The sequence below is a fragment of the Thunnus albacares genome, chromosome 19, assembly GCF_914725855.1.
Source record: "Thunnus albacares chromosome 19, fThuAlb1.1, whole genome shotgun sequence".
Lineage (NCBI taxonomy): Eukaryota > Metazoa > Chordata > Actinopteri > Scombriformes > Scombridae > Thunnus > Thunnus albacares.
In genome coordinates, this window is record NC_058124.1 from 26,047,816 (window position 1) to 26,061,258 (window position 13,443).

General features: G+C 39.2%; 1 protein-coding gene across 1 annotated transcript; it reads right to left on the minus strand.

Moving 5' to 3' along the window:
- Positions 1 to 2,116: 2,116 nt before the first annotated feature.
- slc39a7 (solute carrier family 39 member 7) lies at positions 2,117 to 12,510 on the minus strand. Its single transcript, XM_044334728.1, has 8 exons — positions 12,358 to 12,510; positions 9,502 to 10,010; positions 8,377 to 8,545; positions 7,847 to 7,927; positions 7,492 to 7,626; positions 7,080 to 7,193; positions 5,372 to 5,568; positions 2,117 to 3,764 (listed from the first exon to the last, which is right to left on the minus strand). The coding sequence occupies exons 2-8, from the start codon at positions 10,000 to 10,002 to the stop codon at positions 3,510 to 3,512; spliced, it is 1,452 nt and encodes a 483-aa protein (XP_044190663.1). The 5' UTR covers positions 10,003 to 10,010; positions 12,358 to 12,510; the 3' UTR covers positions 2,117 to 3,509.
- Positions 12,511 to 13,443: the final 933 nt, after the last annotated feature.

Genomic DNA, 13,443 nt, shown 5'->3' on the forward strand with positions numbered 1-13,443 from the left:
TGCACTTACAATGTAAGTGATGGGGCCAAAAACCACAGTCCTCCTTCTGTGCAAAAATGTATTTAAAAGTCTATATTGTTGTATTCAAATGCTTTAACTGCTGGTTTACTCCTGTTCTTATACTCTTTACCTTTATATTCTTATGTTTTATTTGCAGTTTTAATGTTTATCTAAGTGTTTAGCTTTTGCTTTTGTGACACTTGTCCTGTGTACAGAGGGCACCCATGCAAAAAGGAGGGATTCTGCTCTCATTGGACCTTCCTGTATGAATTAAGGTTGAATGAATGAATATACAAAGATATGGAACCTCACATACTGTATACTGTATATGTAAATACTGTGTTTTTACTGTCTGTATACTGTGTATTTTAATCTTAGTTATGAGCCGCATCAAAGACAAACTTCCATCACATTGATTGAATGTTTCAAGTTGTACAGTTTTTTCATGATCGGAAGGCAGAGAGAAGGTGGAGTGACATCCACACCTACACGTATGTTGACTTGCAAGGAAATAACACAACAATTAATCAATGCTGAATAACAGCTGTGCAAACTCATGAACAAACCGCAATGTCCTCTGCATTTTGTGTAGTCATTTAACCGCAATTAAAGTAGTTTGTTTCCTCTTTGGAATGAGAAGCCTGAAACAATAGATGACACAAGACTGAAATATGATTCATAGTTAAAACATCTGCCTACTAGTTCACCATCTTTAGGCCAGCGGTTCCCAACCTTGGGCTTGAGACCAATGAATCTAAGGGGTCTAAGTTCTGCAGCAAAAAAATGTGGATCATTTGACTCGTGGGAGCTATACAAATTATTCAAATGAAACTTTCTAAGAGAAAATCTGTTTAACAGATATGGCTAGCCTATTATCGCTAGTTTGCTACATATTATAACCTCCTGACATTGTACTGCATTGTACACTACAAATAACTTTAGTATTAAGTCAAGAGGTTGTGGTGTAGCACAACAAGCTAGTGAAGCACCTGTAAACAGAACCGCATTCCCACACATGTACAGTGGTATCTGCCTTTAGACTTTACAACAACAGCAATCATGTAATTTACTGCATGTCACATTGCAAATTGTGCATCATAAAATCTTGGACTGAATCCATGTCAGACTGTAAGCTATCAATTTGTGGCTGTCAATTTGTGTACTGAATGTGCAGTGAATATTAGCGCTATGATGTGAAAAGAAAAAATGAAAATGAAAGCAGCTCTGAAGTTGTCTGATGCAGCAAATTCACACAAACTTCTTTATTTCACCTCCTACGTATTGCTTTTTGCGTGTGATATGGACGCATTAAGGAGAACAAGTGTGTTTTCCCTCTAAACTTTATTCAAAAAACTGCATTTACAAAATGCCACACAGGTGTTTTTATATTTATTCCGTGTCATTTCATGTCGTATTCTGATGGTTTATTTGTAGACGAGGGTCGTAACAGCACTCACATAGTGAGAATTTGGTCTTGTCAGAATCTTGTCAGAATTTAGTCTCAGGCTGTCTTTGGTCGCCAAAGCTTCAAATTAGTCATCGATGAACGAGTCTCACAGTGAGATAGGACACTGTTTGACATGTTTCTCTCTCTATTGTCAACTATCATCTCAGGCAGGCCTTTACACAGAACTACTCTACGGACACTGAAAATGTGGTCGCTGTTATTAGTCTGTTTCTGAAAAAACTAACATGACCGTGACCTTAGTGGCAGAGGAACATGTCACACATTGCAGCAGTGTGGTTCACTCATGTGTTTTTAATAGTTTTTGGATCGCCAGCTATATCCTTCAATTGAACAGCTTACAACTTATAGACATGTACTGTGGTGTGGGGTTCCAAGTAGACATTGCTTTGTTTTTTAAAGGGTAACAAGTTGAAAAAAGGTTGGTAACCAGTGTGTTACACCCAACTCTTAACAAAACATGTCCACTCGGGTCTATCAGAGTCTACTGTTTTTTGAAACTACAGCCCTTTTTCTTCTTTTAAACACATTTTCGAGCCCATTCAAGTTTATTTATACAGCCCAGAATCACAAATCAAGTGTCTCAAGGGGCTTTACATCTGTGCAACATACGACACCCTCTGAAAAGGAAAAGGTTCCTTTTTTTAAAAAAAATCAGTAACTCCTTAGATAAATATCAATTGGATTAATTAAGTAAATCAGTTGCATCTTTTCCATTTGATCACAGATATGAAGTAGATATTCACGTAGACATGGAAGTTGTAAAATGTGTGCAGAGCAGCAGGAACCAATTCACTATCAACACATTAGTGTGATTCTTGTCAGCAAGATCGGTATCAGGTGACACGTTTTCAGACTTCTGTACTGTTTCTGTCAATCTATCTGTTGTGTCTTTCCCAGGGAGCTATTGAGGCCATTAAAAAAAACAAAACAAAAAAAAACATCTTTATTTCCACAGGCCTCTGGCTCCCTCTTGTGGTCAGCTCTGTTAATAGCAGATTATGTCACAAAACCTGCTTCAACTCATCTGTTAAATTAAAACAACCATTTACAGATTAATCATCACAGCACAGTCACGTTTTACATTTTCAAGTACGTCTTTAATTACAGGATATTCAGAAAATCATTCACCACTTTGAAAATTATGAAGCTTTACTGGGAATGTTCATCTCAGCCGCAAATGTTTAACAATTTTTAACCATCAGTTGGGGGGAAAAAAAAATGATTGTGCAGGAATGTCTAAAAGCAAACATAAAAAAAAAACAAAAAAAAAAAACATAATTCCTTAGTAAATACAGCTGAAACACCACAACAGTTTATTTATATTTAGTTTTATTCTGTGGAATGTAAAAATATTAACATTCAGCATTTCCAGACAAAGCAACATTAAATGTGTAAAACTGATGTGACCTAGATCAGTCCTGCAGTGAACACTAATGAACCAGGCCATCCATTTCTTTGCTTTTCACTGGCCAAACTATGAAATGTTTAATGATTTAAAAAGGAACATTCACTTGCCAAATGACAGGAAATTTGGTCTTATTGTTGGAAAATTACATGAATTTCAGTGCCGTTTGGAAGGAGCAATTTGTCAGTTTAAGCTATAATCAAACTCTAAAATGTATCTGGATGGTCCATGTAGTGAAAGTGTTGACCAGCGAACAGATAGAATGAATCTTCCTGTCCTGACAAAGGCCCTCAGTGAACAACACAGCAGTCCTCAAAGGGTTTTTTTTTTTCTTCCAGCTCTCAAGTCTCTGCTGATGAACAGTTTTTAAAGACACCTTTCCTTTCAAAAAAAAGAAACCGTAACATAAATCAGGGATGAGACCATGAACTGCTAAGAAAACGAAAATCACCCATTAGGTGGCGTTTGTCCCAAAACAGAACGTAATAAAAAACAAGAGATCACACCCCTGACAAAAAAACTTGAACTCTATTTAAAACCGCCTTTTTTTTTTTTTTTTAACCTTCCTCCTCTCTGTCTCTCTGTTCCCTCCCTTCCTGTTTCACTTTAAGTCGTTTCTGTCCGTTCTGCTGCGTCTCACTCGTACTCAGCGATCAGCACCATCATGCCGACTCCGAACAGCAGGGCCAGAATCTCCATCAGAGACTGGCCGAAACTGGAGCGACCCGCTAGCAGTTCTGGGAGCACGGTCACCGTAGCGATGTAAACAAACCCGCCGGCTGTGAAGGGCAGGATCCAGGCCGTCGCCGCGGCGCCCACTCCTTCAGCCAATAGGGAGCAAGCTGTGCCGGCCAGAGCTCCCAGGGCAGTCAGCAGCTGTAGACACATGGCCTGATGGGAAACAGAAAGAAGATTTTTGACTGATTGTCAACATTTTAACTCAAATTACGGATATTAATTAATTTATAACATTTTCTTTGGTGTTAAGGGTTCATTAAGGCTGCAAATAACGATTATTTTCATTATCGATTAAGCTGTTGATTATTTTCTCGATTAATCGATTAGTTATTCGTTTAATAAAATGTCAAAAAAATGGTGAAACACAACCATCACTGTTTCAAAAGCCCAAGATGACATCTTTAAATGTCTTGTTTTGTCACGACCAACCGTCCAAAACCCAAAAATATTCAGTTTACTGTCATGGAAGACTAAAGAAACCAGAAAATATTCACATAGAGAAGCTGGAAACAGAGAATTTTGACATCTTTTCCTAAAAAAAATGACTCAAAACATTTAATTGATTACCAAAATAGTTGGCGATAGAGCTGTAACTAACTATTATTTTCATTATCACTGAACCTGCTGATTATTTTCTCGATTAATCGATGAATGTTTTGGTTTATAAAATGTCAGGGAAAAAAAGAACAATGCCATGACAGTTTCGCAAAACCTAATTTAACATATTCAAAAGTGTCTTTTTATTTGTTTACTTTCATATATGACAAACAAATCATCAAATGGTCACACAGAGTGAAATTTTGGCACTTTTGCTGGAATAATGGCAAGACAATTATTAAATTATCAAAAAAAGTTGTTGATTAATGTTTTGATGATCGATTAATTGTTTCAACTCCAGTGTTCGTGTCGTGAAACTTTCTGCGTTTTGCTTTGACCTGTTTCTATTTTAATTTGAGAGGCCGTACTTGTGAGTCAAACTGTGAGCAATCAGAAGAGAAAATAACGACATAAAAGAAAAAGATAAAGAATTCATGGCATCATGTTTCTTTCTTAGTCCTCTTCAACACAATTATGCAAATTTTACAGTTTAATAAAAACTAAATTCCTATGAAAATAAACCTGCATAACATAGTGAACAATTAAGATTAATGACCGGTAATTACACCCTGATTTTGTGTTAGGGCTGCAAATTTGCTTGCAGCTCATTCTTGAGGTTTGAAAAAATAACGTTGAATTTCTTGACATCAACAGTGACGTTCAAGGACTTTGGGACTCAAACAAACAAAATCAAGGAGGGAAACTTTAAATATAGATGGCTGCAAAGTACATTTACCAGCTTTTATATACACCAAAGGGTTTCCTGCAGTGTGGTGGACCACCTCCACCAACAAAGACCACTTCTGGTAACATCAGAAAAATGTTTTCACTTTAATTAAGTAGAATATTAACCTCAGAGGGCAAAGTTCACACAGTAAAGACCATTTCTAAACACTACTGTTCCTGTGGAAAACCCTGTTTCCCTCCTGTATGTTTGTTCTTGGCACAGTGTGTAATTACACTCTTTTATGTTTTACATAAAGCACTTTGAATTGCCTTGTTGTTGAAATGTGCTATGCAAATAAACTTGCCTTACGCTGAGAGCCTGTGAGAACCAAAGGCAAATTCCTTTTAAGTGACAGCAGGATATCGGGCCAATAAACAGATTCTTTCTAAGATGATGGAAATATTCTTTATTATATTTGACTCTTGACTAAATCTACCTTCCTCTTGGTGCAGCCAGACTGGACGAGGATGGCGAAGTCTCCGATCTCGTGCGGGACCTCGTGCAACAGGATGGTGAGGGTGGTGACGGCACCGACTGCTGGACCAACCAGGAACGATGCTCCGATTGCCAGGCCGTCGGTGAAATTATGTGTGAAGTCAGCTGCCAAGTTCAGGTAACCTGACACCTTGATGTCTGCGTTAGAGGACAAAACGGGAGAAAAGTTGTAGCAAACACTTTTGAGAGTGGATAAATGCACTGTTTTTCAGCCAGACTGCATCTGGAACACTCTTCTCGTAAGTGGGTCAGGGATTAAGATTCAACAGTGGCACATCTCTGTGCTAAAAAGGATCACTAGTTTGTGTTGAAAAGGAGAGGTCACAATGTTCTGAGGGAGATTTCCACAATGCCAACAGCACATATCTTCCCTGACGTGACTGACTGAGGTGAAGCCAAAAGAACAAGTTTCAGCTTCACGGGAAGCAGCACAAAAACTGTTTCCAGCCCCTGCGAGCAAATGGACTTGATACACAAGATGTTGACGCTAAATAATTGATTGATAAAGATCTTCATAACAACCAAGAAAACCTGTTTATGGCTCCAGCAAAACATGACTTGGGCTGAGTACAAAATCAGTCCCTCGTATTTTATTCCCTGCATCCAGTAAAAACAGCTGAACGCCGAGTAAGTTCGTAAATTCTAATTACGAATCATCATTTTGCAGGACCATTGGTGTGGTGTGAAAACTACACATTTTTTCAAAAGTAATGAGTAGGGTTTTCAGAAAGTAGTGTGAATGCATTGAACACAACTTTTTTTCATTCGATTGTGGGATTTTTTTAGGGCAATAGTGCACATGTGATACATTACACACTTAAAATTCAATCAATAACGCACTAGGTAACAAACAGGGAGACAGTGCAAGTAAGACTCGCTTTTAATATAAAAAAAGTAATCAATCATTCGATTAATCAGTTGGTCAATCAACAGAAAATTTTACTATTTTGATTATCGAATAATCGTTTAAACATTTGCTGGTTGAAGCTACTTTTGTGTCATACATGATAGTAAACTGAATATCTTTGGATTTTGGAGTGTTCACATTTTATAGACAAACCGCTTAATTGATTAATGGAGGAAATAATCGTCAGATTAATTGATAATGACAATAATCTTTAGTTGCAGCCCTGATAAGTGTTGTGTCAGTATTCGCAGTATGAAACTAAATGTAAAAAAACGCATTACTGACCAAAAACTTGCATTATTAAGGTAAAACATCATTTTTGATTTTGCAACACAAATACTGAGCCATCATACAGTATCAGGAAACCAATATAGTTTGAGTTTGAGTTGCTTTTGGTCCATCCAGAGTGGGATGTTTTTTTAATACCAGCAACCAAAACTGAACTCTTTGTGGTATTTCACTTCCCATGTGAACACTGATTTGATTATTTGGTGGTCAAAAGAGGTCAGAGCATCAAGGTTAAAAGTAGGCAAAATACTGTCTGAAAGCATTAGTTTCAGTGTATTATAATTCAACTCATAGTCAATAAAATGCTGCTAAAACAATCGTTATACAGTAACAGTCAACGTTTGACTGGTACTGTGTAACCATTGTTTGTAGGGATCTGTTCATCTATTTTGTTTCCAAAGTTCAGTCTGTAAAAATCTCATCTTCTAATCTAATCTTTGTGTTTCTTGCTCACCTGTGCTCGTCTCCTCTTTCTTAGACGCCTTCTTGTCTTTTTTGTCTTTCTCCTCTTTCTTCTTCTCCTCTTCCTTCTCTTCTTCGCCATCGCTGACCTTTTCCTTGGGAGCAGCTGAAAATGTTTATTTATTTAAAAAAAATTATTAGTCAATCGACAGATAATTAACCTGCGAACTATTTTGATAATCGATTAATGATTTCAGTTATTTTTCAAGCAAAAATACCAAAACATTCTCTAGTTCCATCTTCTGAAATGTGCAAATTTTCCTGTTTTTCTTCAACGTATGTTGGACAAAACAAGCAAATCGAAGGCATCACTGAAAGCTTTAAGAAATCTCCAGTTTTTAACATTTCACAAACAAACAATTTGTCGATTAATTCTAACACTAGATCAGCGTCTACCGGCATACCATGCGAGTGGCTGTGAGAATGTCCGTGGCCGTGCCCTCCCTTCAGCAGACGCACAAATTTCTCTACAACCAGGAAGGCGATGATCCCACCCAGAACCCACAGACCCACTGACATCATGTGACCGTGGGCAGCTCCTGTGGAGAGAAGAGAGGCAACACTGGTTGGAAATGATGAACAGAGTTTGATCCAGAGTTTACTGGTTTTGGTAAATTACTTACACCTGTCAATAACCAGATTACCAGGTGACACTTGAACTAAGAGAAAAAGACGTCGTTTTTTTTTTTTTTTGTATTCTGAGATGCAAACATGTCACAACTCAACTCTGCTCTGCTGTCTAATAACTTCATCGCATACCGTGAGAGTGTCCGTGGTCATGTGATTCTTCGCTGGCGTGCGAGTGGCCGTGATCTTCGTCTCCATGGTGAGAGTGGGGCTCTGTGCGGAACAAACACGACACAGGAAACAGACTTTAATCTCAAAAGGCCAAACTGAAGAGACTGACGACACTTTCGCTTGACGTATCTGTGTTGTCGGGGAGCGTCTGTTCGTTGTCATCGGTAGCTGACAGAAAATACTGTGTGTATGTTTAGTACGTTAAGGTTTCGCAGGAGTGTTTTATCTGTTCACAGATAAAACACTCAGGCACACAGGCAACATTAAATATTAGAAAACAGTGAAAAGTCGTAAAACTTGTAGTTAAACTAAGTAACTTCACCCTTTTATAGCACTTCCTAAATAAAACATAATTATTTTTTCTATCTCTATTGTTGCTGGAAGCCTACGCTGAGCTGCTCCTTACACTCAAAGGGTTGAATAACTACGACTGAGTATGAAACTGAGCTAAAAAGTCATTAAAAACGGAGATTTACGGATCAACTACCTACCCAGAGCATGTGGTATGAGGTGGAGGAAGGCGTCGCCCAGAAGACCACCTGAGGCGAAACTGAGCAGCACCTTGAGCAGGTTCTGGTGCTGGTCGCTGTTGGACTGAACGGGGATCAGGAACAGGATGAGGAAAGGAGCTGCGCTGATCAGCAGGGTGGCTCCAATAGCCTGCGGACAGAGACGGAGGGAAGTTTACGAGTCATTAGTGTCGTCACCCGGCAGGAGAGAATCATCAGTTCATTTAGCAAAAAAAACATGTCTGTGGATGTGTGGAACGTCATTTATAAAGAACAAATCTGTTTGGATTTGATATTGTTATTGATAAGTAAAAAGATGAGATGCTACTTATGGTGTTGTCAATGAAAAACAGATAACTCAATGATGCTTTAAGAGCTTAGATAACGAGCTTAAGGCTGGCTGTTGTGAGTCCAGGCCATATGATGTGTTTGTGAGCTATGATGGGAAACAGACAGGACTCACAAGTTCCTAAAAAAAGAAGCAGCAAAAGAAGTTTTACATGAACTAGTGAAACTAGTGGTAGTAAATTGAAAACACAAAGCACACGACACTGATGAAAGTTGCAGGCTGCACACATCGCTGTCATCGACGGCCCAAAATTAATCATGCATCCAGAGAACTGCTGACTTTACAACAGTCATGACCTCTGATTTACCTCTGGTGACAGAGATGAATCAGCAATAGTGTTGAGAAAAATTATACTGAACTGCATTAAACTGTAAGGGGTTCAGGTCGACAAAATAACATGAACGCTTACAACAGAATTCAACAGTAAAACAACACACCAAACTACGGCTTTTAAATGTCAATTTCTACAGAAAACCTTTAGTATGTTGATTAAACAGAATAAACTGGCTCTTCTTCCGGCTTTACGCCCATATTTACTGTGGCAGGTTGACATATTTTTATTTGAAATGTGAAAGAGGAAAAGAGGAAACAGACTTTCACAACTGTGAGGCCGCTTACTACAGAGTCAGCGTGACCCTGCCAAACACCCATGACAGTATCTTGCTCATGACAGGACAAAACACTGAATATCTCCTTCCTGTGTCTAACACGGATATTTATTCCCAGACAGAATTAAAACCCATTGTGTCAGTTGTAACCTGCGTCCAGAGCTCCACCGTGCTCCTCTTCTCTCCCTCCGCCTCCCTCTTCAACCTCTCCCCTCCGTGCGCGTGCCCGTGTCCACTCTCCTCCTTGTGCACCCGAACGATATCCTCATGATGAGCGTGCCCGTGTCCGTGATCGTGAGAGTGCGCGTGTCCGTGGTCGTGAGAGTGCGCGTGTCCGTGGTCGTGAGAGTGGGCGTGTCCGTGGTGCTCCTCTTCTTCTACGGGAACGTTGGCCTCAGCGCTCCACTTGCTCGCTCCGTGGAACATCTTCACCTCGGGGCCGTGAGAGTGGCCGTGGTCGTCGTCGTCCTCTCCGTGGGAGTGACCGTGGTGATGGTGGCCGTGGTGATGGTGGCCATGATGATGGTGGCCGTGGGAGTGGGCGTGTCCGTGGTCGCCGTGAGAGTGGCTGTGAGCGATGGCTGAATGGGAGGCTAACAGCAGTGCTGCGGATGTGGCCAGTGTCAGTGCCAGCAGACGTAAACAGCCCATATTATTCCCTTTGACGAAAAGAGAAGGGAAGAAGAAAACATAAAATAAATGAAAAGTGGCTGATGATTAAACTCAGAGGTCCTGTTTACATCGACACCCTAAGCTACTTCATGTGTCTTGGGTGCAGGTGCTGAATAATAAAGGAAACATTTTCTGTATTGCTATATTGTACAATAACTTTTCATGGTGGGTTGAAAATAACAGAACATGCAGTAGAGCTAATAGGAACCATCCAGAGCCGCAACAATTAGTCGATAAATCAGTTAATTGCAAACTATAAAATTAATCATCAACTAAGAAAGACAAGAAGTCCAAATTCTCTGGTTCCAGCTTCTTAAATATGAATATTTTCTGGGTTTTTTTTAGTCGTCTAAGACGGTGAACTGAGTATCTTTGAGTTTTGGACTGTCGGTCGAGACAAAAGAAGACATCCGAGGAAGTCATCTTGATCTTTGGGAAGGAGTGATCAATATTTTTCACCATTTTCTGACATCTTATGAGCCGAACAACCAATCGATCGATCGAGAGAAGCATCCCTGTGTGATTTGTGTGACATGATGATGGTTTTTGACACATTATGCTTTTACCGTAGACACATAACACACAACAGCCTCCTTAAAGCGCAGCAGCCTCCCCGGCTGTGAGTGTGAGCACAGAGCGACACTACATAGTGAAGCGCTTGTGAGTAGGGAATCAGTTTGGGAAGGAGCCTAAAATGATCCATCTTTCTCCCTGTGACACATAAATGAAGTGTATATTCACACTAAAAAGCCGACAAGGTGGACACCATATGGTCAAAGTTGCATTTCTACTCACACCATAGCACACCCTGTATGTAGTCAGATGTGCTGCAGATTATCACCATCAGTGAGCTATCCATTCTTCAACCGGTCAGCCAGTTTGCATTTTTAGTGCCAACATGGAAAATATTCATATTGCACTGGAATCAGGCCACTGCGCTGACTGAATATGAGGCTTTTCCAGTAAAATATGATATGATTATTTCCTCAATTAATCCATTAGTTGTTTCGTCTATAAAATGTAAGAAAATGGTTAAAAGTGTCGAATCACTGTTTCCCCAAATCACATTTGAGAAGTAGGAATCAGAGAATTTGGACATTTTTTTCTTCAAAAACGACAAACAATTAACCGATCATTAAAATACTTGGCGATTGATTTAACAGTTGGCAACTCATCTATTAATCGATGAATCATTGCGGCTCTTCTGTGCAGCACACGTGGCGATCTTTCTGTGCTGCATTAAAAGGATGAGTTTACAATTTTTCAAGCTTATCTTAAAACAACAGTGAGGTGACCTAATGAACATTGAAACAGGTTTTTCTTGCCGTAATCATTCCTCCTCTTCATACTGACCATTAGAAGATCCCTTCATAATGCACTTACAATGGAAGTGAAAATCCACAGTCCTCCTTCTGTGCCAAAATGTATTTACAAGTTTATCTGAAGCTAATATGAAGCTTCAGCATCCAAATGAGTCAAATCAAGTAGATATCTTTCAACTTTTTAGTGCCAAAGTCCCTCTTTTTGTTACTATACTTCCAGCTCAACAGGGAAACACAAAGAGGGAATTTGATGCTAAAAAGACTGTAAATGTGTCAGATATCCACTTGATATGATTAACTCAGACTGCTGAAGCCTCATATAAGCTTCAGATCAACTTTTAAACACATTTTTGCACTAAATGACTGTGTGGACACACTGTGGATTTTGGCCTCCATCACTTACACTGAAAGCACATCTGAAGGGGATCTTTTAATATCCAGTATGAACAGGAGGAAAGACTACAGCGAGGAAAACCTCTTTCACTGTCCATATGGACACCTGACTGTTGATTTGAGACACAGTTGAATAACTGCAAACCTATCCTTTAAGATTATGCTATGCTAGACATAGATGTCCATTAATACTGTTATAAAACAATGCAATGTTATAGTATTTAATACAGCAGTAGCAGGTATCAATGCCTACTGATGTAACATCATGCAGACTGTGTTCACGTTAAAACCGTAAGGAGACATTCATTGTTAACTACCCATGTGAGTTTGACTCAGTTTAAGCTAAATTGTCTTGTGATTGTTTATTTGCTTGCGGCTTCACACGTCGGATGTAAAGCGGATTGATAATCTCTTAACTACAGAAAAGCGTGAACTTTAATCTCACAGTAAACAGTAAAAGCCAGTCATCAAACAGTGACTACTGATCACCGGTTTCCCTAAAGTTGTAAAGAAAGCCTGCTAGCTGGCTAGCTAGCTACAATTCAACTTGCTAACATGTCGCTGCAGCCGGAGCAATATCACTGCAATAACAATGAAAAGCACAAAAGTTAATTCTTACCAGATTGTGCAAATTATCACTGCCTGTTGGGCCGCTGGGTGCCTCTGCTCGGTAAACTGCTGATATTTCTGTCTACGCTGATACTACTTGTAGCTGTATATTAAGACGTGGCATTTACTCAACTGAACTAACCGAAATCTCGCGAGAACGTGTCCAATTCCAAGTGTGGCTCCTTCTGGCGCTCCCTCGTCGTTGCTACTAGTGAGATGAAAAAAATAGATGTTTTATTTTTTATGATTATCGTGACACGTGGAGGATTTTATAATACTCCGAAAACAAGTTTAGTCACGAATAAAGTAAAAAATGGCTTTAGATTAAAGGACGGGTAAAGCGGTCTAGACAGAAATCTCGCGAGAAGAAGCTATTATTTTGAATCATCCGAGACAGCATCCTGGAGGACAGTAGGATGCAGATCCGTATGTCCGTTGCCTCGACACTCTTGCTGCAATTAACAATGTAAATAATTAAATAACAGTCAGGTGTCCATATGAACAGTGAAAGAGTTTTTCCTCGCTGTAATCTTTCCTCCTGTTCATACTGGCAACTAAAAGATCCCCCTCAAATGTGCTTTCAGTGTAAGTGATGGGGGACAAAATCCAGTGTGTCCACATAGTCATTTTGTGCAAAAATGATCCCTTATATTGTAAGTGCATTATGAAGGGATCTTCTAATGGTCAGTATGAACAAGAGGGATGATTACATGATGAAAAAAAACTATTTAAATGTCCATTTAGGCACCTAAGACACTCTGAAAAACTGTGAATGCATCCTTTAAATAAATAAATATGCGCAGCAGGTTAAAATTAACAGTAGAGAAATGGGTTGTCAGCATTAATAACAGCTGCATAATACCTACATTATATTTTGTAGAAATGTATGTAAAACGTAGATTTGTTTTGGAAAATAAAATCATGAACTACAGTATACTGTAAAAACATTGTTTTACAATGCATTATCATTCCCGGAACTGGAAAGTTATTTTTGTAGTAGGCTTCCTGTAACTTCTTATAACGTAATAAAGTCTGACTTAGCAACTTTTGAGTTTTTCATTACTTCATGAAGTCAGGCTTAAGACGATTTTGTGTT